This window comes from Rhinoraja longicauda, chromosome 15, assembly GCF_053455715.1.
Source record: "Rhinoraja longicauda isolate Sanriku21f chromosome 15, sRhiLon1.1, whole genome shotgun sequence".
NCBI lineage: Eukaryota > Metazoa > Chordata > Chondrichthyes > Rajiformes > Arhynchobatidae > Rhinoraja > Rhinoraja longicauda.
The window spans coordinates 49,649,298-49,675,445 of NC_135967.1; the positions used below are offsets into that span (position 1 = coordinate 49,649,298).

Genomic DNA, 26,148 nt, shown 5'->3' on the forward strand with positions numbered 1-26,148 from the left:
GGGGCAGGGTCAGGGGCCGGTGGGGGGGCAGGGTCAGGGGCCGGTGGGGGGGCAGGGCCGGGGGCAGGGTCAGGGGCCGGGGGCAGGGTCAGGGTCAGGGTCAGCGGCCGGCTGAAGGGTTCGCTCATCCATTCAATAACTGGGTATCACCGGGGCGGCTCACTGCTGGCGGCGGGAGCCCTCCAGTCGCGGCGGCCGTTCTGTAACCATGCTGGCCCTAGGTCATGCGTGGGGCGGTGGAGGTTGCGAGATGCGCCTGGCCGTGCAGCCCCGAGCACCGGGGAGAATCAAGGGCAGGAGTTACATTCATTCCGTATTACAGTCCCACACTCTCGGTGTGTTTGGCGCCAGGCCGGCCCTTGACATAGGGAACCTCGCCTCTCCTCTCCTCTCGCCCGGCTACCACGGGCCGGGGCGGGCGACTGACATCCCTAATACCACGCCGAATAAGCCTCGTGTGGTCCACCTTGGCCATCTCCAGATCCTTAAAATGAAACACAAGTCAGTACTCGAGAATCAATAGTTTGTGACGAGGGAGAGAGGGGGGGGGGGGGGGGGGGGGTCGGGGGGACGGAGTGGGGGAGGGGAGATTTAATAGGAATCTGAGGGGTGGTGGTTGTATGTAACGCAAAGGGTGGTGGTTGTATGTAACGAGCTGCCGGAGGAGGTAGTTAAGGCTGGGAATATCGCAGTTTAGGAAACATTTAAACAGGTACGTGGATAGGCCAGGTTTAGAGGGAAATGGACCAAACGCAGGCAGGTTGGGCATGTGTAGATGGGGCATATTGGTCGGCGTGGGCAAGTTGGACCGAAGGGGCTGTTTACACGCTGTATGACGACGACTCTAATATAATGGCTGGGAGGCAGTTTCTTTCATTAAATAATTGACCCTCCCCAGAACTGCAAGGGGAGAGTCAATTATTTAATGAAAGAAACAGGCTCCCAGCCACACCCCACACTCTGCCTGATGATAGACAATAGACAATAGACAATAGGTGCAGGAGGAGGCCATTCAGCCCTTCGAGCCAGCACCGCCATTCAATGCGATCATGGCTGATCACTCTCAATCAGTACCCCGTTCCTGCCTTCTCCCCATACCCCCTCACTCCGCTATCCTTAAGAGCTCTATCCAGCTCTCTCTTGAAAGCATCCAACGAACTGGCCTCCACTGCCTTCTGAGGCAGAGAATTCCACACTTTCACCACTCTCTGACTGAAAATGTTCTTCCTCATCTCCGTTCTAAATGGCCTACCCCTTATTCTTAAACTGTGGCCCCTGGTTCTGGGCTCCCCCAACATTGGGAACATGTTTCCTGCCTCTAATGTGTCCAATCCCCTAATTATCTTATATGTTTCAATAAGATCCCCCCTCATCCTTCTAAATTCCAGTGTATACAAGCCTAATTGCTCCAGTCTTTCAACATACGACAGTCCCGCCATTCCGGGAATTAACCTAGTGAACCTACGCTGCACGCCCTCAATAGCAAGAATATCCTTCCTCAAATTTGGAGACCAAAACTGCACACAGTACTCCAGGTGCGGTCTCACCAGGGCCCGGTACAACTGTAGAAGGACCTCTTTGCTCCTATACTCAACTCCTCTTGTTATGAAGGCCAACATTCCATTGGCTTTCTTCACTGCCTGCTGTACCTGCATGCTTCCTTTCAGTGACTGATGCACTAGGACACCCAGATCTCGTTGAACATCCCCTCTTCCTAACTTGACACCATTCAGATAATAATCTGCCTTTCTATTCTTACTTCCAAAGTGAATAACCTCACACTTATCTACATTAAACTGCATCTGCCATGTATCCGCCCACTCACACAACCTGTCCAAATCACTCTGCAGCCTTATTGCATCTTCCACACAATTCACACTACCCCCCAGCTTAGTATCATCTGCAAATTTGCTAATGGTACTTTTAATCCCTTCATCTAAGTCATTAATGTATATCGTAAATAGCTGGGGTCCCAGCACTGAACCTTGCGGTACCCCACTGGTCACTGCCTGCCATTCCGAAAGGGACCCATTTATCCCCACTCTTTGCTTTCTGTCTGTCAACCAATTTTCTATCCATGTCAGTACACTACCCCCAATACCATGTGCTCTAATTTTGCCCACTAATCTCCTATGTGGGACCTTGTCGAAGGCTTTCTGAAAGTCGAGGTACACCACATCCACTGACTCTCCCCTGTCAATTTTCCTAGTTACATCCTCAAAAAATTCCAGTAGATTTGTCAAGCATGATTTCCCCTTTGTAAATCCATGCTGACTCGGAATGATCCTGTTACTGCTATCCAAATGCTCAGCAATTTCGTCTTTTATAATTGACTCCAGCATCTTCCCCACCACTGATGTCAGACTAACTGGTCTATAATTACCCGTTTTCGCTCTCCCTCCTTTCTTAAAAAGTGGGATAACATTTGCTATCCTCCAATCCACAGGAACTGATCCTGAATCTATAGAACATTGAAAAATGATCTCCAATGCTTCCACTATTTCTAGAGCCACCTCCTTAAGTGATACTCAACCCCCTCCCCCCAATGAAACACGCACACATCCATCACTCACACACTGGCACTCACCAGATACACATATTTGTACACAAACCACACACACATATGTGTACACAAACCACTTGCACACAGCACCTGCAGAATAGACTGGACTCTGCGAGCTGGCTGGTAGCAGCAGGCTGGATCAGTGGGCTGTGGTTGGTGAGGTCAATGCGAAGAATGGAAGGGGTTGAGCTGTAGGTAGGATGTCCGAGTGCTAGTGCAGATCAGAAGGGCCGAATGGCTTCCTGATCCCACTGACTGCGGTTGCATCTTAAGTGTCACCACCACAGTTGGCCATTGTGAAACGTGGGAGATCTTAAGGAGTGTGTGGAGAAATATTCATGATGGGCTGCAAGATGACACAGTGTGGTCTATAGGTCCACAGCTCACCCTCATGATATGAGAGCAGCATTTCCCTGCAGTATTGCCTTTGCTCCCCGTGTCATGTGCTTTTATTGTCAACCACCAACTACATACGCTGGGTGAATAACCATTCCGGGTTGTCTAATCCAGTGAATGTGGAGGCTGGAAAAAGGATCCAGACTCAAATGTCAACTTAACCCAAGTCTCTTCCAGTCCATGGCCATCTTGGGTGGACAGTCAGGATAAGATTTGCCTGAGTTTCCTTAGCATCTCCAATATTCCCAGGATTGGCGAGGAGCTGGGTCGGTCTTGGGAAGAGGTCTGTGTTGCTCAGAACAACTTCAGTCAGCTACCTTCATGACACATGGCGAATGCTCATAGACTCACCTGTCAGCGAAGTGTTCGACTTCTGCTTCTGGAGTTTCTCTTTTCTTGAGATATTTTTTAGTTTGCTCTTCACGCTACTTTTGGTCCTCCCTTTGGAGTGTTCCTAATGAGATAAGGACAACGAGTCAAAGAGGCATAGAGCTGAACAGCATGGAAACAGGGCCTTCCACCCACCTTGTCCATGACGACATTAGGCATATTTGTCTCGTCCCTTTTGCCGCTACTTAGCCCATGTCCATCTAAATTCTTCCTATTGATAGCTGTCCAAATGTCTTTTAAAAGTCATCATTATATCCACTTCTAAAGCTTTCTCTCGCAATGCATTTCAGATATGGACTGCCCCTTGGTTCATGATCACTGGGGCAACACCAGTCCAATGCTTGCATGTAAACTGCTGTCTGCCCTGTCACACTAATTTCCTCCGCTCCTCCCTTGCCCTCCATCTCCCCAGGGCAGGGCACCTAGCTGGGCACTGATCACTCACTCACATTCTCTCACTCTGCAGGTGTTCCAAGCGAGGGGCTTGGAAATGAGACCATTCTGTGTCTGAGGCCAACTGGAGATAATTAGTGGAGAACCTAATCGCAGAATGCAGAGAAGTGTTGGAACAAGCCTCGCCAACTATCCCATCCATTTGTACCATGTGCTCTTCTGGTGGTGAATAACCCCCAACTAACGCAGGTTTTTTTTCTTTTTCCAAATGATCGTATTTTGGTTGAGGAACGTGAGACATGAGTGATGAGTTTTGCTTCAGAGGAAAAGATCCCTTTGGAGAATGGTTTCTGCAGCCATGCACCAGTAAAAGTTTCCTTCCCTTGTTTCTGGCCCTGAACTGAGCTAATTGGCAAAAACATCTGCCAATGATCATCAATGGTCTTGAACAATGGGAAGGTCATGGAAGGTGACCTCTTTGCCACTGGGTCTTGCTCTGTCTCATACGCCTGTTTAACCCCTGACCAGAATCCACAATGGATGTAGAGCATGGTGATAAATCTTGTACTTGCAACCAGACTCCAGGGTACAAGGGCACAAAGACGAGAGCCAGGCACCTCTGTTCCATACACCATGGACCAACACTGGTTAGCCTTTAGTCAGCCTACAGGGAAAGGAGCAATTGATGGGACTGGCTACTGGGAGGCATGTTAATGGAGAGCCAGAGTGTAGGCTGTTGCAACTATTTCTATCTGCAAGAGGTGATTACAAACACTGGTGTGGGGAGATAACCTAATAAGGATAGATGAAGTGCCAGGAGTGCTTGACCCACACACAGAATGGAAACCAGACACTGCCTGTGAATAGTATGCTGGTAACATTTGCTATTGATGTCACTGAGCTCCACATCCCCTGCTTAGCTTCCTCTGCAGCTTGCAGCTGAAAGGACAGACTCACCTCATCGTCAGTGGTTTGAGTGGCTTGGCAAAGCCAATGGAGCTCCGAGAACTTCTGTAGTTCACTCTCGACGCCGTTCAGTGCAGCCAGCAACTCCTCCTCATAGGGAGCTCCCAACTCCTAAACGCATGCACAAGGTTGAATCAATTAAGAGTAGAAACAAGGAACTGCAGATGCTGGTTTACCAAGGAAAGACGCAAAGTGCTGGAATAACTCAGCGGTTCAGGCAGCATCTATGGAGAACATGGATAGGTTCTTAAGACTCAAGAAGGGTCCCGATCTGAAAACTGACCTGACCATGTTCTCCAGACATGCTGCCTGACCCGCTGAGTTACTCCAGCACTTTGTGAAACGTCACCTGACCATGTTCTCCAGACATGCTGCCTGACCTGCTGAGTTACTCCAACACTTTGCGTTTTTGCATGAACCAATTATTCCCTGGTAAAGGAAACTGATTGAAAACATTGCTACAAAAGCCACAAAATAAAAACAAGTACAGCAGGATTTGATGTGGCAATGCTAAACCAAGCCATGCCAGAAAGTTTAGGAAGAAAAACATGGAAAATTATAACAACTACTAGACAAAGAAAGGGAGAAAAGCATGAATGAACATTCAGTCATCTCCAATAGTCCAGAGATGTGAATTAGTTTGGAAGCGTGATGTTGTGATATGATTTGGAGATAAGTTTCATTCGTTCATAAATGATAGGAGCAGAATTAGGCCATTCGTTCCATCAAGTCTACTCTGCCATTCAATCATGGCTGATCTGTCTCTCCCTCTCAACCCCATTCTCCCCCCTTCTCCCCATAACCCCTGACACCCGCACTAATCAATGAGCCAATAGGCTGCAGAAAGCTATAAACCAATGCCTTGGTGGTTAATGGGAACCAGCGATGTCTGTACAGGGGAAGGTGCCAGGAAATCCCATGGCCCATTACATACCAGCAGCTTGCCATCGAGGAGTGCCTTCGTCTCCATGCAAAGGGCTTTAACACTGATGAAGACATCCACAACCACACTCCTGCTGATAGCCTGGGAGAAACACAAGGGCTGGGTCAGTGGGCAGTAGGGAACGTGATCATTTGGTACATATGTGGGCAGGGCAAATGCCCACCTGTGAAGGGCAAATGCCCACCTGTGCAGGGCAAATGCCCACCTGTGCAGGGCAAATGCCCACCTGTGAAGGGGGACATGTAGATCCCAGAACAGCATTACATATGTAAGTGGAGAGACAGAATGTAAACTGCATGTAAACCTCACATCAACAGTGCCATGAGCCTCCCGACAGTCCAATATTCCTCAGGCCCAGATTCATGTGCTGACTTATTTAGAACTGACTAATATGAAATAAGACACTTTTCTAAAAAGTGAATGGTTTAACTGGAAATGTACATTCTTTTGTGATTTCCATTAAAATGTTAATGTACATTTTCAGTTAAACGATTACGTTTGCCTAGAATTCCGAGGTCAAGTCTTGTGCCCTGATGGGAATATACACACACATACAAACACACACATACGTCCTCACACACGCACACACACGCACGCATGCTCACACACGCACGCATGCACACACGCACACACAGACACACACACACAGACACATGTGCACACACACACATACACACTCACATTCACACACACAGGCACACACACAGACACACACACACACACACACACACACAAACATCCACAGGCACACACACAGACACATGTGCACACACACATACACACTCACATTCACACACACAGGCACACACACAGACACACACACACACACACACACACACACACACACACACTCACATTCACACACACAGACACACACACACACACACACACACACACACACACACACACTCATGATGTTCTGGGATGTCTTTGGGATGGGATTTTGGTGGTTGGGGGGGGAAGATTCCCGGGATATGCCTCACCTGGGAGTGTCGAAGATTGGAGGAGTTACACTGTATCAGACCCATCTTGCACTGTTCCTAGGAATGTCTGACGGGACAGTGCTTTACATTGTACACAACCCCTGCTGTTGCTGAGGAGCACTACACTGTCCAGAGAACGCTCGGGACCATTCTGAGGAACCAGGGGGCGACGCTGAGTAAACGTGACTCACCTCAGTTGTGTTTTGCTTGGATAGGACCTCACTCAGCTGGTGTGAGCAGGCATTGACTGCGTGAGCCAGCTCCTGTTCAACGAGCACGTGTCTCTCTGCCGCATGGTGCACTCTGTAAAGCAGGAAAGTTACTGTCACGTTAACCCAGCAAGAACAGCGCAGCGACACAACTATAAACTAGTTCACTGCAACAGGTGAGTTGGCCCCCGGAACAGTGCCCTGGTCCTGGGTCCTACCTGTTGATGAAGGCGAGTGGGCTCTTACCTGTTGATTAGGGTCTCTGTCGTCTGGGCAAACTGCTGCATGTCCGTCACCTCCTCCTCTGTGAGGAATTCCATCGATTGCTGGGAGTTCAGTCGGGGCCGAGCCAGCTGCCTCAGCGAGTCCCCTTTGCACTTCACCTCCCAGGACTTTAAGGTGCTTTCGAAAGCCTGAGAAGGAGGAGAACGTGTGAAGAACCAGCCACATTTGCAGGTTTACCATCACATTCCAAGGTCAAAGATACCACAGCAAAATCCTCTCCATTGGCTCCTTAAATCAAGCAACTACTCATTCCATCTGAGGAAGTGTCCCAACCCAAAACGTCACCTATTTTTTTTCCAGAAATGCTGCCCGGCCCACTGAGTTACTCCAGAATTTTCATGTTCATAAGTCATAGGAGCAGAAGTAGGCCATTCGGTCCATCAAGTCTACTCTTCCATTCAGTCCCAGCTGATCTATCTTCCATTCTCAACCCCATTCCCCTGCCTTCCCCCTGTAAACCTTGACACCCTTACCAATCAAGTACCTATTAATCCCAGTCTTAAAAATACCCAATGACTAGGCCCAATGATGTTGTGTCTATCTCTGCTATAAACCAGCATCTGCAGTTCATTTTTATTAAACCCATTCCAACCCGGCATCTCATTTTCTATTTCCAAACTTGCTCTTCATAATCTCCTTCAATTCCATTTTGTACACATCTTACTCTCTGTTTCAATGGGATGAGAAGAGCTGGCCTAGCAAGAAAGACATCCTCCAACCTCATCTATTGTATCCGCTGTTCCAGATGTCAACTTCTCTACATCGGCGAGACCAAGCGCAGGCTCGGCGATCGTTTCGATAAGGGCGGCACGATGGCGCAGCGGTAGAGTTGCTGCCTCACAACACCAGAGACCCGGGTTCGATCCTGACCATGGGTGGTGTCTGTACGGAGTTTGTACGTTCTCCTCGTGACTTGCGTGGGTTTTCTCCGAGATCTTCGGTTTCCTCCCACACTCCAAAGACGTACAGGTTTGTAGGTTAATTGGCTTGGTATGAATGTAAAATTGTCCCTATGTGTGTAGGATAGTGTTAATGTGTTGGGAATCGCCGGTCGGTGCAGACTCAGTGGGCCGAAGGGCCTGTTTCCTCGCTGTATTTCTAAACTAAACTAAACCTCTGCTCAGGCCATCGCAACCAACCTGATCTCCCGGTGGCTCAGCACTTCAACTCCCCCTCCCATTCCCAATCTGACCTTTCTGTCCTGGGCCTCCTCCATTGTCAGAGAGAGGCCCAGCGCAAATTGGATGAACAGCACCACAGATTTCGTTTGGGCAGTTTACACCCCAGCGGTTTGAACATTGACTTCTCCCGCTTCAGGTAGTCCCTGCTTCTCCTCTCTAACCGCCCCCACCTTCCCAGTTCTCCTACTAGTCTTCCTGTCTCCGACTACAACCTATCTTTGTCCCGCCCCCTCCCCTGACATCAATCTGAAGAAGGGTCTCGACCCGAAACGTCACCCATTCCTTCTCTCCTGAGATGCTGCCTGACCCACTGAGTTACTCCAGCATTTTGGATCTACCTTCGATTTAAACCAGCATCTGCAGTTTTTTTTCCTAAGACTAGATGGTTGGTTTGTATTGGCTTGGGTTTATTGTTGTCCCTGCAGTGAGATGCTGTGAAAGCTTTGTTGGTACTACCCTGGTAAATTCATACACAGCCTGAGTGCAAGAGGTAGCTTGGAGTGGAGACGCTCCTGAAGGCCACAAAATACATTTTCTTTGAATACTAAAACTTGTCGGTAAGATATATTTTGCAGATGGAGTGTTAGGAATGATACAATTACCACACAAGGACCAAACAGGAAGAAGAATCTCAACCCAAAACCCTTGCCCTGCACCTCTGGTGTTTGGCCCACCGTGTTCCTCCAGCGGTTTATTTTTTGAGGCGGGGAATGGAAGATATGTTTGCTTTTGATTTGTGTGATATGGTAGCGTCTAGTGTGGTGAGGTTGGGTAATCAAGGAAAGAGTGGAGAAGTGGACACATCAGACCATGAACTGACATGGGTCAAGTCCACTAAAGTTTCCAAAGTCCCACCTTAATAGGTTGAAGTACCCTGAGCCAGGATCTCATAGCTTTCCACACAGTCTCAAATATTTGAGCACCAAGTTTCCATGTTATTATTTATCATATAGCCTTTCTGTTGCAGCCCAGAGCCATCTCAAAGCAACACAAATCATTCTTGGACAAGGTGCAATATATCATTCATAAAGACCCCATACTCAGATCTCAACTATTTTCGTGCACGTATTTGGAATCTGCTGAGGACTTTCTCCATTTCACTTCTACAAAATCCTGCTTGTCTACATTTCTAAAATTGTTCTTGTGACTGTCTGAACCTTACCAGCCGGGGTTAAAGCAGGAGAGAGGCAGCGGTGGATATTTACCCTGTCGCGGGTCAACATTTGGGCCCTGTTCTTGTGCTGTATCTTGATCATTCCCGGTGGCTGGATCCAGGCTTCTCCATCCACCTGCACAGGGACACCTTCGTCGCCACTGATGGTGATCTTAACCATGCGGCACTGCGAGGAAACACAGGTGGGAATAGTGAACAAGCTTCCGACCACTCACCCCCAGTCTCAACGCTCCGGTACTGGGCTCCCAGCCTGAGCAAGAAGTCCCCTCAGCCACCTTGCTGTCAGAATCCCACTGACCATTGGCCATTGGTCATTGACTTCAATCTCCCATCTCATTCCTCCAAATACCAACATGGACACGCCAAGCCTGCTCAGAAAATCCTTGCAGGAGAATCCTGCAGCCCGAGACTTGGATCATCAAACTCATCTCTTGTAGGTGGAGTGTTGTACAGTTTACAAAACTCGGTTCCGAATGAATCTCAGAATGGAGCGCAGAGTCTCGCCAGCAGGTGGCAGTGTCCACACCCCCCACCACACATTACTTTCACCAAGATGCATTTAGGTTGAGATTTTACAACTAGTTGGGCGTGTTAGGGGGGAAGGTGTGACCAGGGCAGAGTGTAAAAGTGCAAAGTCCACAAAACCGAGCAAAATCCGTCACTCAGACCCACATTAACCTGCTGTTCCAAGCCCTTGGTTCTTACAGCAGAGATCCCAAAGTGAGACCACTCCAGTCTGAAGAAGGGTCTCGACCGAAACGTCGCCCATTCCTTCTCTCCAGAGATGCTGCCTGTCCCGCTGAGTTACTCCAGCACTCTTTGTCTATCGTTGTATTGCAGCTGCTCCCCCAGATTCACGGTCGCTGTCCCTGGTCTCCGAGAATACTCAGTATTATCCCAAAAACCACATTTTCCAAGCTCACCGCTCCCATCTGGGGACCCAGCTACAACACAACGGCGTGGTATTGTCCTTGTTTCCATCTACTATCCCCATCTTGCCTCTGGGCCGTGTTTCCCAGGGGCACAGTGAGTGCTCCCACCTCACCTGTGCTACCTGGGGACGTCTCTTACATAGAGCCACACAGCATGGAAACAGACCCTTTGGCTCAACGCCCACACCAAACAATGTCTCCATAGACCATGTTACTCTTGCAGCCTCTCCGTTCTGTGGCACAAAGGTTGGCAAAGGTGTGTGTTAATTTCCACCTCAGTCTCCCCTGTAAACCAAATGGTGCCCCTTAACCCTGACCGTTCCAGATCTCTGCTACCTGTTTATGTTCTGCCTTGAGCAGATGTCCTGGGTGTGTTCCGCATTGGTCTCTGCTCACCTGTGCTGACCGCCACACTTACCTGAGCTATCCGGTGATACTGCAGGTTGATCACTCTGGACACAGCCATCTGGATGCTGCCAAACACTGCCACCACCTCCAGCTTCTTGTCATCAAAGGATGGCGCTCCATAACTCTGGAATAACATTTTCAGTCACTGCCAGTGACTCGACAATTAACGACTAAGCCAGCTACACATTAACACGAAGGAGTGGAACCACAGTGGAGAAACTTGTCAGTGGAGATCAGCTGCTCACAGTTCCTGCCATATGGGTTTTATCCTGATGTGCAGCACTGTGTGTGTGTGGAGTTTACATGTTCTTCCTGTGACAGTGTGGGTTTCCCCCACCTAGCAAATGTGGTGGCAATGTTCAAGAGGTATTTAGACAGGCACATGAATGGCAAGGAAGGGGGGGGGGGGGGGGGATATTGATAATGTGCAGGCAGATGAGATCAGTTCAACTTAGCATCATGGCCCGCATTGACATTGTGGGCTGAAGGGCCTGTTCCTGTTGTGTTCTGTACTATTTGCTATGTTCTATGTTGTGATGTGTTCACTAATGCCAGTGTTCACCTGTGTTACACTTGTTATATCTCACTGGAGCTTATCCTTCATGCACTGGTCTGGATACCGGGGTGTTGGGCCACTAGTGCACTGTGAGTGTATGCACCATCTAGTGATTAGTATTCCACATTATCTCCACACACCTGGCTTTAATGGATCCCACGGTTCTCAGTGTTACTCACATCATTCTCCTTTGTTCCACCCCAGAAGTTGATTCCACCAGCGTAGCTCGGGATGTTGAGGACAGCCAATCCCTGGAGGCTGGGGAGCGAGATGGAGACTCCATCACACTGCAAAACAGAAGCACATTCAGGACATGTTCACCATCCCAGCCCTGGTGGCACATGGACTGGCACCTGGACATGTTCACCATCCCAGCCCTGGTGGGAGCACAAGGACTGGCACCTGGACATGTTCACCATCCCAACCCTGGTAGGAGCACAAGGACTGGCACCTGGACATGTTCACCATCCCAACCCTGGTGGCACATGGACTGGCACCTGGACACGTTCACCATCCCAACCCTGGTGGCACAAGGACTGGCACCTGGACATGTTCACCATCCCAACCCTGGTAGGAGCACAAGGACTGGCACCTGGACATGTTCACCATCCCAACCCTGGTGGCACATGGACTGGCACCTGGACACGTTCACCATCCCAACCCTGGTGGGAGCACAAGGACTGGCACCTGGACACGTTCACCATCCCAACCCTGGTGGGAGCACAAGGACTGGCACCTGGACATGTTCACCATCCCAACCCTGGTGGGACAAGGACTGGCACCTGGACGTTCACCATCCCAACCCTGGTGGCACATGGGCTGGCATCTGGACACGTTCACCATCCCAGCAGTGGATGGGCCGATCAGTCAAGGGGCCAGAGCACAGCAATAGTCAGGGAGCAGAATGTAACTGCCCATGTTAGAGGGGCAACACACTGGCACAGGCGGTCATTTGGCTGGGTAACAGAAAAGAGGGTAGCCATTAGCATGCCCTTTTCTCTCTGTGGTTGTGCCACAGGGCTAGAGTCACACAGTCGTAGACATTGAGTATGTTTCCAGCACTGGGAGAGCCTAGGACCAGAGGCCATAACCTCAGAATGAAAGGACGTACCTTTTGAGAAAGGCGATTGGGAGGAATTTCTTTAGTCAGAAGGTGGTGAATCTGAGAAATTCTTTGCTACAGATGGCTACAGAGGCTCAGTCACCGGGTACTTTTAAAGTGGAGATTGAGACATTCTTGAATATTAAGGGTGTCAAAGGTTATGGGGAGAAGGCAAGAAAATGGGGTTGAGAGGGAAAAACAGATCAGCCATGATTGAATGGTAGAGTAGACTTCATGGGACGAATGGCATTATTCTGCTCCTGTCTCATGATCATATAATCTTATGATACAGCATGGAGACAGGCCCTTCAGCCCACCGAGTTTATGCCGACTATCAGCCATCCATTCACTTTTTCCTACATTAATCCCAATATCCATATCCTCCCCATAATCCCCCAACTCCCCAGTTTTTATCCCCCACCTACACTACGACCAACACAGTGACCAATGTGCACATCTATGAGATGGGGGTGGAAATTAAAGCAGCCTGATGAAACCCAGGCAGTCACGGAGAGAACGCACATACTCCGCACAGACAGGTGCCTTGGTTAGGATACACTCTACCTTCAGAAAGCAATTGGGTTGAGCACAACCTGCTGGTCATGTCAGTAATGAACAGACTAAAACACAAACAAGGAAAACCATTACTATTGAAAATTCACATCATGGGGACAGATCAACAGCATTCACATGAACGCCCTCGCTCCACAATCACTCCAAGGGAAGGTACAGCATAGTTGAGACTCAAGAGTAAAATTATTTTTCATCTCTTACTCAGTGAAGCAGATGTCCCCGAACCCTTCACTTTCCTGCTGCTTTCCTGAGTTAGCCAGGGCCATTGTTGAGAGTTGTAAATCTGTGGAATTCTCTGCCTCAGAAGGCAGTGGAGGCCAATTCTCTGAATGCATTCAAGAGTGAACTAGATAGATCTCTTAAGGATAGCAGAGTCAGGGGGTATGGGGAGAAGGCAGGAACGGGGTACTGATTGTGAATGATCAGCCATGATCACATTGAATGGTGGTGCTGGCTCGAAGGGCTGAATGGCCTCCTCCTGCACCTATTGTCTATTGTCTATTTACACTGGGATTTCCAGAGGGGTTTCACACTGCAGGTGAATCATGAAACCTCTGAGGTTAGAGAGTGGTCCTCCAAACCCCTCCCCCAGCCAGCCCCAGCAAGCCGCTCCCTACCTCCAAATGGACTCGCTGCTCCAAGTTCTTGTACGTTCTCTGGAGAAGTTCTTTGGTGCCGAGGACTCCATACAACATCATGTTCTTGGTGCGACTTCTGGTCAGAGGAAGCACAACAGAGTTTAACACCACAATGTTTCCAGGCGCTGTTTGGTGACAGTTGCACCATTTACACCAGCACGCCCTGGAATAGACCTCCAGCAGTCTTTGTCCGTACATACAAGGCATGGAACCTGGGTCAAGTTAGTTACAACACGCACATGGACAATTGTCAGAGTTAGGCCCAGGTCCATGTGCTTGGCTCCGTGCAGGGAGGGGAATCCTGGAACAGCCCTCGATCGATCCCCAAAACACCAGGCCACATGGTGGGGTGCCAGTGGAGGGGCACATCAGTCATGAGCACATCACATGGCAGAGACAAGACTGGGCCAGACCTGGGTTATATCACATGGACAAGGAGCAGAACTCAGAGGGAGGGAGTGAGACTGGGGCCCCAGGGGGGAGTGAGACTGGGGCCCCAGGGGGGAGTGAGACTTAGACAAGGGCCCCAGGGGGGAGTGAGACAAGGGCCCCAGGGGGGAGAGTGAGACTGGGGCCCCAGGGGGGGGAGTGAGACTTAGACAAGGGCCCCAGGGGAGAGTGAGACTGGGGCCCCAGGGGGGGGGGTGAGACTGGGGCCCCAGGGGGAGTGAGACTGGGGCCCCAGGGGGAGTAAGACTGGGGCCCCAGGGGGGAGTGAGACTGGGGCCCCAGGGGGGAGTGAGACTGGGGACCAGGGGGGAGTGAGACAAGGGCCCCAGGGGGGAGTGAGACTGGGGCCCCAGGGGGGAGTGAGACTGGGGACCCAGGGGGGGGAGTGAGACAAGGGCCCCAGGGGGGAGTGAGACTGAGGCCCCAGGGGGGAGTGAGACTGGGGCCCCAGGGAGGAGTGAGACTGGGGCCCCAGGGGGAGAGTGAGACTGGGGACCCAGGGGGGGAGTGAGACAAGGGCCCCAGGGGGGAGTGAGACTGGGGACCAGGGGGGAGTGAGACAAGGGCCCCAGGGGGGAGTGAGACTGAGGCCCCAGGGGGGAGTGAGACTGAGGCCCCAGGGGGAGTGAGACTGAGGCCCCAGGGGGGAGTGAGACTGGGGCCCCAGGGGGGAGTGAGACTGGGGCTCCAGGGGGAGTGAGACTGAGACTGGGGCCCCAGGGGGGAGTGAGACAAGGGCCCCAGGGGGGAGTGAGACTGAGGCCCCAGGGGGGAGTGAGACTGAGGCCCCAGGGGGGAGTGAGACTGGGGACCAGGGGGGAGTGAGGCTGAGGCCCCAGGGGGGAGTGAGACTGGGGCTCCAGGGGGGAGTGAGACTGGGGACCAGGGGGGAGTGAGACTGGAGCCCCGGGGGAGGGGGTGAGAGCTGGGTCGCAGGTGAGCGGATGTGGGACAATAGCTCCAAGACGAGGAGGTGAGACAAGGGCCCCAGGGAGTGGATGTGGGAGTGGGCGTGAGGGAGATGGTGTGTTACTGGGGCCCCAGGGGAAGGGGTGAGACCTGGGGCCTGGGGAGCAAATGTTAGAATGGGGCCCAGGGGTGAGGAAGTGAGAGTGGGCCCCAGAGGGAGGGGTCCTGGGGAGGGGGTCTGGGGGAGGGGGTCAGTGTCCTGGGGAGGGGTCAGGGTCCCAGGGGAGGGGTCAGGGTCCCGGGAGAGGGGTCAGGGTACCGGGGGAGGGGTCAGGGTCCCAGATGAGGGGTCAGGGTTCCGGGGGAGGGGTCAGGGTCCCGGGGGAGGGGTCAGAGTCCCGGGAAGGGGTCTGGGGGAGGGATCCCGGGAAGGGGTCAGACCACCTACCTGCATTTTTTTGGGTGCTCGTCCCTCTTGTTGTTAAACTCCAGCGATATCTTGGCATCCAATCCAATGCCAAAGTAATTGTTCATGACACATTTCTCAGAGAACGATCTAGAACCAAGGACAGAGAGCTCAGGCATCATCTCCACTGAAACACATTCTGAATCGTGGAATATTACCTGCAGAAGCTGGTCTTTCAACCCATCAGTCCTCTCCTAGCCCTGTACAAACCCTGTTTAGCTTGGACTCAGAGCCCAGATTTTACCCTAAAGCCCTGCAGACGAGTTTCATTCATGGATCTAATGAATGAATGTCTCTAGAATCTGCTTCCACCATAAGCCTCCGTCTATCAACCAGAGATGGAAGCGAGTTTCAACCTGATGGATGTGATCTAACACATTTGAGCAACTCTTTCATGTTTCCATCTCTGCTCCATGCAGTCGATCATAATTTGCCATTCACCCTGTCCTTGCCATCAGTTTGGTCAACCTGTCCACACCCTCTCTTGAACATTGCAGCCCTCAACTGCACACAGCACTCCAGGTGAGGCCTCAACAAAGCTTTGGGAAGACACAGTAAGTGTCCACACCACCAAGCTGCTTCCCAGGGTCTGAGGTGCCCTGCCATGCATCTATTTATTACATTCATACAATTTATTACACTAATTCTATTAACAGATAAACAATATATTGAAAACACTATGACTATTATATAACAATTTACCCCAAGAAAACGTATTCCCATTTCCTCGCTCTCTGTAGACATGGTGAAGCTGTTTGCCAGGGTGGTAGTGCGAGATTCATTCTGTAATGAACTTCTACCTAACCTAGGGAATGATCTCTGGGGCAGAGTAGACAATAGACAATAGGTGCAGGAGGAGGCCATTCAGCCCTTCGAGCCAGCACCGCCATTCAATGTGATCATGGCTGATCATTCACAATCAGTACCCCGTTCCTGCCTTCTCCCCATACCCCATGACTCTGCTATCTTTAAGAGCTCTATCTAGCTCTCTCTTGAAAGCATAGAATTGGCCTCCACTGCCTTCTGAGGCAGAGAATTCCAGTAATGGGTAATTTATTCTATTACTGTCCCCTCTTGTAACTGACTTGTAAACGTGGGTTGTACATACCATTGTAAATAAATACCCAAAGTATTTCCTTTCCCAGAACCACCCCAAGAAATTTATTTTTGTCAATTTTTGTAAAAAGTGTTTTAGCAAAAGTGAACTTGTTTGAAGATTGTGAATTGTGCCAGTCCTCTGTGAGTGAGAAGGTCGACACAAAATGCTGGAGTAACTCAGCGGGTCAGGCAGCATCGCTGGAGAGAAGGAATGGGTGATCCTTCTTCAGAATCGACCTGAAATGTCACCCATTCCTTCTCTCCTAAGATGCTGCCTGACCCACTGAGTTACTCCAGCATTTTGTGTCGACCTTCGATTTAAACCAGCACCTGCAGTTTTTTCTTACACTCTGTGATTGAGGTCTGTGCTCTGAGCTCTATCAGCATCAGGTCACATCTCAGGCAGATTCAGACATAGTTCACTTACGCTGAGCTGAGGTCCTCAGTGGAGCTGGTGCCATCCGACCGGTCCAGTGTGATGGTGGACGTAGTGGAGGACACTGTGCTGCTCCGTACTACTGTTGGTGAATCGATACAAGGCGGCTCAGGTGGGGAAGTGCAGTCCCAGGAGACGTAACCCCCCCCCGTAAAACAAATGTCCCCTTGGACACACAGCAAGGGTCCCACCTGTCATGCACAAATCAGGTGGCTACATCGGGTATACACCTCGTGGCGACCCATCTACCTGCTCCAGAGTCATGGGGAAACATCTGGCTCTCTGTAGTCACACCTGGTGTCAGTCTATTGGACCAAACATCTGTCTCTCTGTACAGTCACACCTGGTGTCAGTCTATAGGACCAAACATCTGTTTCTCTGGACAGTCACACTTGGCGTTAGTCCAAAGGACCAAACATCTGTTTCTCTGTACAGTCACACTTGGTGTCAGTCTATAGGACCAAACATCTGTCCCTCTGTTCAGTCACACCAGGATCAGTCCTTGGGGTGAAACATCTGTACAGTCATAAATCTCACTTCCCGTGGAATCACAAGTGAAACATAGTCATAGAATCACACAGTACGGAAACAGGCCCTTCAGCCCAACTAGTCCATGCCGACCATGATGCCCCATCTAAGCTAGTTCCACCCGCCCGTGTTTGATCCAAATCCCTCAAAACCGTTCCTACCTGGGCACCTGTCCAAGTGTCCTTTAAACATCTGTGTCACCTGCACAAAAACACCAGGTCATTCATTCATCAGATCTTGGCCATCTTCCTACAGGCAGCTTTTCTCTCCCGATTTGTCAGCCAGCTTCTCATCATGACAGTGCCACCTGGAGCAAGGTGTTGGACTTCACATCTGCCTCAGCTCGTCCCCAGCTCCAACCCCACCCTCTGTAGCAAGGTGTTGGACTTCACATCTGCCTCAGCTCGTCCCCAGCCCCACCCTCTCTACACCGCCGTGCTGATTGGGAAAGGCCCTGTGAGCTGCCTGGGTCAGAGTGCTGAGGTGGGGAGGGTGCGGAGGGGGATGTCCACAGTCAGAGAGCAGCTGCCTTACGTGTCTCCATGTTCTTGTGTCCAGGTCCATGCTCCTCTGTGTTCTCTCTCTTGATGATGGCTGGGTTGGCACTGGGCTGACTGCCGTGGATCATTTGGCTCTGCTTGTTCTGTTCATCAACCACTGGAAGAGAAGGTAAATGTTGAGCGTCGTTGGAGGAGACTATAACATCATCGACCACGATAGTTCTCCAAGGCCTCTTTGTGTGCTGGTCCTGAGAGGATCCGCTATAATCATGCTGCCCGTTTAAAACCCCAGTCCAATTGCAAATCTATTTTAGTTTTGTTTAGAAATGCAGCACGGAAACAGGCCCTTCCACCCACTGAGTCCATGCTGACCAGCGATCCCCGCAAACTAACACCAATCCACTCGGGACAATTTACAATTTTACCAAGCCAATTAGCCTACAAACTTGTATGAGTTGGGAGCTTGGGAGGAAACCGGAGCACCCGGAGGAAACCCACGCAGGTCACGTACATTCTCCCTGTGACCATGCGAGTTTTCTTCAGGCGTTCTGGTTTCCTCCCACACTCCAAGGATGTGCAGGTTTGGTGGTCAATTGACTTCTGTGAATTGTTAATTGCCCCTGGTGTGGAGGATAGAGCTAATGTACAGGGTAATCGTTGGTTAGCGTGGCCTCAGTGGGCCGAAGGGCCTGTTTCCATGCTGTATTTATGCGATAACAAAAAGTCTATAACAAAATTATAGACTTTAAGTCTATAAAGTAAATAGAAACATAGAAACATAGAAAATAGGTGCAAGAATAGGCCATTCGGCCCTTTGAGCCAGCACCACCATTCAATATGATCATGGCTGATCATCTAACATCAGTACCCCATTCCTGCTTTCTCCCCATATCCCTTGATTCCGTTAGCCCAAAGAGCTCTATTTAACTCTCTTGTGAAAACATCGAGTGAATTGGCCTCCACTGCCTCTGTGGCAGAGAATGACTAGATCCACTCTGCCCTAATCCTGTCCTTCCCCTCGCCCAGCTTCTGTCTGCCCCACGTCCAATCACAGGTGCAAGGTGCTAGCACCTGGACCGAGCTCTCACTGCGTTACCTTTCTCTGCTTGCTTGATGATCTGCCTCAGAGCTTTCTTCAAACTGTTGGCTCGCAGCATGAGCTCTTCCTTCGACTTGAAACCTTTGGGTGCAGAGTTTGCATCTGGCCTGTTGTCGGGTTTGCCTCCAGTTTCAGCGGCTTTGCTCTCATCCTGCCCGGCCTCGCATGGAGGGGAGGTGCCCGCGGGGATAATCAGTGACTGAGATTCATCCCTCAGAACCTTGACCAGCGAGTCCAGTTTCCGGGTCAACATTTCACACTGCAAGAGAGAAGCACGTTCTCATCACGTTCATCAACCAGCGGGATTCCTGACCTCCGTACTCTCCCCCTTCCTCTAGTGAACTCCCAGCTCTACCCGGTATTGATCAGAGTATGGGCCAGGGGCTTGGCTCAGGTAAACAGGAGGCTGCTCTCATTCCCGTCCCGAGCGACCCACCTTGTTTGTCATCGAGTCTGCATCTTCCTTATTCTCTTCAACCTGCTTGTAGGCTTTGCCAACCTTGGCCGTGAAGTTGCCCACTGTTTCACAGAGGAACCTGCACAGCAGTACAAGGCAAACGTTATTGCAGAAGGTAGTATAACTTACAGGAGCACATGCAAGGCAAAACAAAGAGAGGAGCAGTGAGGAGATTCACAGTGAAGAGCTGTAATGGAGATTACTGCGAATAGTAATCAAGATTCACAGCGAAGAGTGGTAATGGACATTCACAGTGAAGAGCAGTGAGGAGATTCACAGTGAAGAGCAGTGATGAAGTTTCACAGTGAAGAGCAGTGAGGAGATTCACAGTGAAGAACAGTGATGAAGATTCACAGTGAAGAGCAGTGAGGAGATTCACAGTGAAGAGCAGTGATGAAGATTCACAGTGAAGAGCAGTGAGGAGATTCACAGTGAAGAGCAGTGATGAAGATTCACAGTGAAGAGCAGTGAGGAGATTCACAGTGAAGAGCAGTGATGAAGATTCACAGTGAAGAGCTGTAATGGAGATTACTGCGAATAGTAATCGAGATTCACAGTGAGGAGCAGTAATGGAGATTTACAGTGAAGAGCAGTAATAAAGATTCACAGTGGTGAAGAGTGAAGATCAAGTACATGTAGACAGCTCCATCTATTGGAATGCTCTGCTACAGCAGGGAGTGTAGACACAAGGAATTACAGATGATTGTTAACAAAAAAAAGACACAAAGTGCTGGAGTAACTCAGCAGGTCAGGCAGCATCTTTGGAGAACAAGGATGGGTGATGTTTCAGGTCAGGACCCTTCTCTGTAGAGCTGCACAGAGCTCCCTTTATACGAGGGTGGCAGGTGAGGGGATGTCACAGCTCCCCTGTATTTGAGGCATACAGGTGAGAGGATGTCACAGCTCACTGAACCTGAGGGTGGCAGGTAAGGAGGACAGAGCTCCATGTACCAGAGATGTGCAGGTAAGGAGGATGTCAGAGCTCCATGTACCCGAGGCCGGCAGGTGAGGAGGACAGTCTTTGTACCTGAGGCCGGCAGGTGAGGAGAACAGAGCTCCATGTACCTGAGCTGTGCAGGTAAGGTGGACAGAGCTCCATGTACCTGAGCTGTGCAGGTAAGGAGGACAGAGCTCCATGTACCTGAGCTGTGCAGGTAAGGAGGATGTCAGAGCTCCCTGTACCTGAGGCCGGCAGGTGAGGGGGACAGAGTCTTCGTACCGGAGTTCTTCGTGCCCAGCAAGTGAGGTGAAAGTTACCAACAACCATCAGAGACTCGTACCTGCCAGAGGCGATGACATCAGCGTGCTGGTCAGAATCGAGGACATTCGTTAAGTGATAGACAACCAAGTTGGCGTACTGAGATATCGGAACCTGGGGAAAGAGAGCAGCCATGGTCAGGATCATCAGTCACGTAGCGCACTAACGCCATGGACCTGGGCTGGTGGGACACTGTGGGAGATGGGTTGTGTGAGGGAATCCTAGTGTGGCAGCAACCTGTAACAGTTTAACTCACTGCACGCTGAACTTTAAACCTCCTCCTGCACCTCACTTGCTCAAATCGACTGCACCCATAAGTGACCGGGAAAAGTGACATAATGTCACGCATTCCAAAGGCGTGCGGGTCGGAATGCTAATTGACTGCTATTCAACCCCATGTGTGGATCAGGGGTAGAATCTGGGGCTAATGTGGGAATGTGGGGGAACTAAAATAAAAGTGTAGGTGGGTGGTTGATGATCAACATGGACTTGATGGGCCAAAGGGCCTGTCTCCTTGCAGTATGACTGCACACACGTGAAGTTTAGATTTTAGTTTAGAGATACGGCGTGGAAACAGGCCCTTCGGCCCATCGAGTCCGGGCTGGCCAGTGATCACACCATATGCTAGCCTACCCTACACACTAGGGACAAATTACAATTTTACCAAAGTCAACCTACAAACCTCTACATCATTGGAGTGTGGGAGGAAACCCACGCGGTCACAGAGAGAACATACAAACTGTACAGACAACACCTGTAGTTAGGATCGAATCTGGGTCTCCGGCGCTGTGAGGCGACAACTCTACTGCCTGTGTGAGTACAATTGCCAGCTACCTGTGAAAAGGCACAGTGCATCAGTTCCCGCCCGACCTGATCAAAGGAAGGCCCTGACCAAAGCCTCGTTAAGATATCCTTCACCTCCCAGCTCTAATCTGGATCACATCAGCAGCGTTGCTCACTGCGGGGAGTCCTGCTCACATACCTGGGAAATGTGGCCCTCGTCCTCGGTCACCATGGGAAGAGGATGCTTGGTCGCTGCCTCGTATGTCAGCACGCTCCACCTGTGGGCACAGCCCAGAGCACAGCCAGTCACCACGGTGAAGGGGGGGATGGGGATAGGTGGGGGGGGGGGGGGGGTGGGGGAGGGGTGGGTGGGGGGGGTGGGGGAGGGGTGGGTGGGGGGGGTGGGGGACAGAAGGAGAAGACGGGTTGCGATGGGGGAGTGGGACCAAAATGTCCGGTGTGCCATTGGGAGTGCAAGGCCAAATGCCATCCTCTCTGGATTAGTCTGTCTGTACAACAACAGAGCCCTCAATGGGCAAGAGGACAGGTGCTGCTGTAGAAGGGGCCCATTCCACAGTGCTGTTCCCAATGGGGGGATTGTTCCATCTTCGGTGCTTGAGAGATTTGATACAGATAAGGGTGGGTTGAATGGACGCATTCCTGATGGCCATAGAGGGTAACGTTTAATGTGGCTGGCAAAGAATCAGAAGTTAATGCAAGAAGGATCCCAACCATAAATTTCATCTATCCATGCTCTCCACAGATGCTGCCTGACCTGCTGACTTATTCCAGCACTGTAGTTTTTTGTAAACCAGCGTCTGCAGTTTCTTGTTTCGACTCAAAGAAAGCCATTGTTTGTCAGTGTGAACTTTAGAGTCAACAACAGTCTGATGTTGAGAATTGGATAACACTGAGGCAGGAAATAATTACAGGGCATTGGGATAAGGTTAACTGGATACCTTTTCATAAGAACCATCTCAGAGAGCCCCACTAAATGAGGAAATGCCCTTGTAAATGGTGACAGTTGTGGACTGAAATATGGTTCTGCCAATTGGAGAGGGGTCCTGACCTCCCATCCAACTCATTGGAGATCTTTGGTCTATCTTTAATCGGACTTTGTCTTGCACTAAACATCTCTACCTTTTATCCTGTATCTGCACACTGTGGATGGTTCGATTGTAATCTTTCACTGACTGGATAACACGCAACAAAAAGCTTTTCACCGTACCTCGGCACACAATAGACAATAGACAATAGGTGCAGGAGGAGGCCATTCGGCCCTTCGAGCCAGCACCGCCATTCAATGTGATCACGGCAGATCATTCTCAATCAGTACCCCGTTCCTGCCTTCTCCCCATACCCCCCGACTCCGCTATCCTTAAGAGCTCTATCCAGCTCTCTCTTGAATGCATTCAGAGAATTGGCCTCCACTGCCTTCTGAGGCAGAGAATTCCACAGATTCACAACTCTCTGACTGAAAAAGTTTGTCACACATGACAATGATAAACTAAACTAAATATGATCTACTTTGCTTTTCACAGCGGCTGTCAGACCTAATGATTGTTCCCAACATTTTCTGTTTTGATTTCAGATTTGCGTCCACTGTATTTTACTTTTGGTTTTCATTTGCTGAGTAAAATGGTGACAGTTGCTCTGAGCTGTGAAATGGGAACAAGGATTGGACCAGATGCTGCCGCTGCTGGCAGTAGCACCATGGTCCAGGAGAGGGAGCTCTCTTCCAAGCTCTGGACCTCATCTCTGCAAAGATTCATCCCACTGGTTAGTTTAGTTTAGAGTTACAGCATAGAAATAGGTTCTTCGGCCTGCCGAATCTGTGCCGACCAGCGGTCCCCATACACTAATATCATCCTACACACTAGGGACAATTTACAATTTTTCTCAAAGTCAATTAACCTACAAACCTGAAATAGACACAAAATGCTTGAGTAACTCAGCGGGACAGGCAGCATCTCTGGATAGAAGGAATGGGTGACATTTCGGATCGAGACCCTGAAAAAGGATTCGACCCAAAACATCAACCATTCCTCCTATCCAGAGATGCTGCCTGTCCCGCTGAGTTTCTCCGTTTTTTTGTGTCTATCTTTGGTTGAAACCATCATCTGCACTTCCTTCTTACATATTTAACCTACAAACTTGTACATCTTTGGAGTGTGGGAGGACACTGGAACACCCGGGGAAAACCCACGAGGTCACAGGGAGTTTTGGGTAGACTAATGGGACTCAAGGCTGATAAATCCCCAGGGCCTGATGGTCTGCATCCTAGGGTGCTTAAGGAGGTGGCTCTAGAAATTGTGGACGCATTAGTAATGATTTTTCAATGTACTATAGATTCAGGGTCAGTTCCTGTGGATTGGAGGGTAGCTAATGTTATCCCACTTTTCAAGAAAGGAGGGAGAGAGAAAACGGGAAATTATAGACCAGTTAGTCTGACATCAGTGGTGGGGAAGATGCTGGAGTCAATTATAAAAGACGAAATTGCGGTGCATTTGGATCGCAGTAACGGGATCATTCCGAGTCAGCATGGATTTACGAAGGGGAAATCGTGCTTGACTAATCTACTGGAATTTTTTGAGGATGTAACTAGGAAAATTGACAGGGGTGGGGGGGGCGGGTGTGGGGTGGGGGGGCGGGTGTGGGGTGGGGGGGCGGGTGTGGGGTGGGGGGGCGGGTGTGTGGTGGGGGGGGCGGGTGTGGGGTGGGGGGGCGGGTGTGGGGTGGGGGGGGCGGGTGTGGGGTGGGGGGGGCGGGTGGGCGGGTATGGGGTGGGGGGGGCGGGTGTGGGGTGTGGGGGGCGGGGGCGGGTGGGGGAGCGGGTGTGGGGTGGGGTGGGCTGCGGGGGGGGGTGGGTGTGGGGTGGGGGGGGCGGGCGTGGGGTGGGGTGGGCTGCGGGGGGGGTGGGTGTGGGGTGGGGGGGCGGGTGTGGGGTGGGGGGGCGGGTGTGGGGTGGGGTGGGCTGCGGGGGGGGTGGGTGTGGGGTGGGGGGGGCGGGTGGGGTGGGCTGCGGGGGTGGGGTGGGTGTGGGGTGGGGGGGCGGGTGTGGGGTGGGGTAGGCTGCGGGGGGGGTGGGTGTGGAGTGGGGGGGCGGGTGTGGGGTGGGGGGGCGGGTGTGGGGTGGGGGGCGGGTGTGGTGTGGGGTGCGGGGGGTCGGGTGTGGGGTGGGGGGGGCGGGTGTGGTGTGGGGTGGGGGGCGGGTGTGGTGTGGGGTGGGGGGACGGTGTGGGGTGGGGGGGGCGGGTGTGGGGTGGGGGGGCGGGTGTGGGGTGGGGGGGCGGGTGTGGTGTGGGGTGCGGGGGGGCGGGTGTGGGGTGGGGGGGGCGGGTGTGGGGTGGGGGGGGGCGGGTGTGGTGTGGGGTGGGGGGCGGGTGTGGTGTGGGGTGGGGGGACGGTGTGGGGTGGGGGGGGCGGGTGTGGGGTGGGGGGGACGGTGTGGGGTGGGGGGGGGGCGGGTGTGGGGTGGGGGGACGGTGTGGGGGTTGCCTCACCTGTCCAGCATCTTGGTGGTAGCTCTCTCCAGCTTGGCCACCACCTGCAGCAACTGTAGGTCATCGTCACACAGGCCGCCCCAGCCCAGCACCCGTGCCAGGTCATTCCCTGTGCCCAGCGGCAGCACCCCCAGCTTGCACTGTGGACAGAGGCAGACGTTAGCGGGAAGAGCAGTGGGCAGTGGTGACTGGTCACCAGTCAGTGGGCAGAGGACTGGTAAGTGGCGCAGTCACCCAATACCCCTCCCCAATGACCTACTCCCTCTCCATCCTCCGTATCACCCCCCCTTTATCTCTGTACCATCCCCCTCTATCTCCGTTCCATCCCCCTCTATCTCCGTCCCATCGCATCTTGAGGTGAGCAGTGTTCTGCCCCGCGGTGGCCGCCCAGCGGCTGGCACTCACCTGTTTGTGCAGACTGAGTTTGTCTGTCTCCGACAAGACCCACCCCACGCTGCCATCACCCCCACACACCAGGATACGGAACGTGGCAAACTTCTGGAAGAGCCGGAGACTGCAAGGGAACAGTTCACTGTCAGAGAGGCTGCACAGAGTGAGCTATGCCCTGCTGCAGGAACAAACCGGTGGGAGACAGCGAGGGGTTAGGAGTGGCGACGTGAGTGAGGCATGGTTGGGAGTGGCGACGTGAGTGAGGCAGAGACAGCGAGGGGTTGGGAGTGGCGACGTGACTGAGGCAGAGACAGCGAGGGGTTGGGAGTGGCGACGTGAGTGAGGCAGGGTTGGGAGTGGCGACGTGAGTGAGGCAGGGACAGCGAGGGGTTGGAAGTGGCGACGTGACTGAGGCAGAGACAGCGAGGGGTTGGAAGTGGCGACGTGACTGAGGCAGAGACAGCGAGGGGTTGGAAGTGGCGACGTGAGTGAGGCAGAGACAGCGAGGGGTTGGAAGTGGCGACGTGACTGAGGCAGGGTTGGGAGTGGCGACGTGAGTGAGGCAGGGTTGGGAGTGGC

General features: G+C 51.8%; 1 protein-coding gene across 1 annotated transcript in view; it reads right to left on the minus strand.

Moving 5' to 3' along the window:
• LOC144600725 (diacylglycerol kinase eta) overlaps positions 1-26,148 on the minus strand; it is a 102,180-nt gene continuing 76,032 nt past the window's right edge. The window contains exons 10-28 of the mRNA XM_078412648.1: positions 25,585-25,693; positions 25,180-25,319; positions 21,876-21,954; positions 20,916-21,007; positions 19,615-19,714; positions 19,176-19,437; positions 18,114-18,236; positions 17,043-17,133; positions 15,500-15,607; positions 13,672-13,768; positions 11,559-11,666; positions 10,834-10,947; positions 9,515-9,649; positions 7,090-7,256; positions 6,826-6,937; positions 5,643-5,732; positions 4,700-4,819; positions 3,311-3,413; positions 1-484 (exon numbers count right to left, since the gene is read on the minus strand). Of these exons, the coding sequence (XP_078268774.1) occupies positions 432-484; positions 3,311-3,413; positions 4,700-4,819; positions 5,643-5,732; positions 6,826-6,937; positions 7,090-7,256; positions 9,515-9,649; positions 10,834-10,947; positions 11,559-11,666; positions 13,672-13,768; positions 15,500-15,607; positions 17,043-17,133; positions 18,114-18,236; positions 19,176-19,437; positions 19,615-19,714; positions 20,916-21,007; positions 21,876-21,954; positions 25,180-25,319; positions 25,585-25,693 (2,203 nt within the window). The 3' untranslated portion in view covers positions 1-431. The remainder of the gene's footprint in view (positions 485-3,310; positions 3,414-4,699; positions 4,820-5,642; positions 5,733-6,825; positions 6,938-7,089; positions 7,257-9,514; positions 9,650-10,833; positions 10,948-11,558; positions 11,667-13,671; positions 13,769-15,499; positions 15,608-17,042; positions 17,134-18,113; positions 18,237-19,175; positions 19,438-19,614; positions 19,715-20,915; positions 21,008-21,875; positions 21,955-25,179; positions 25,320-25,584; positions 25,694-26,148) is intronic.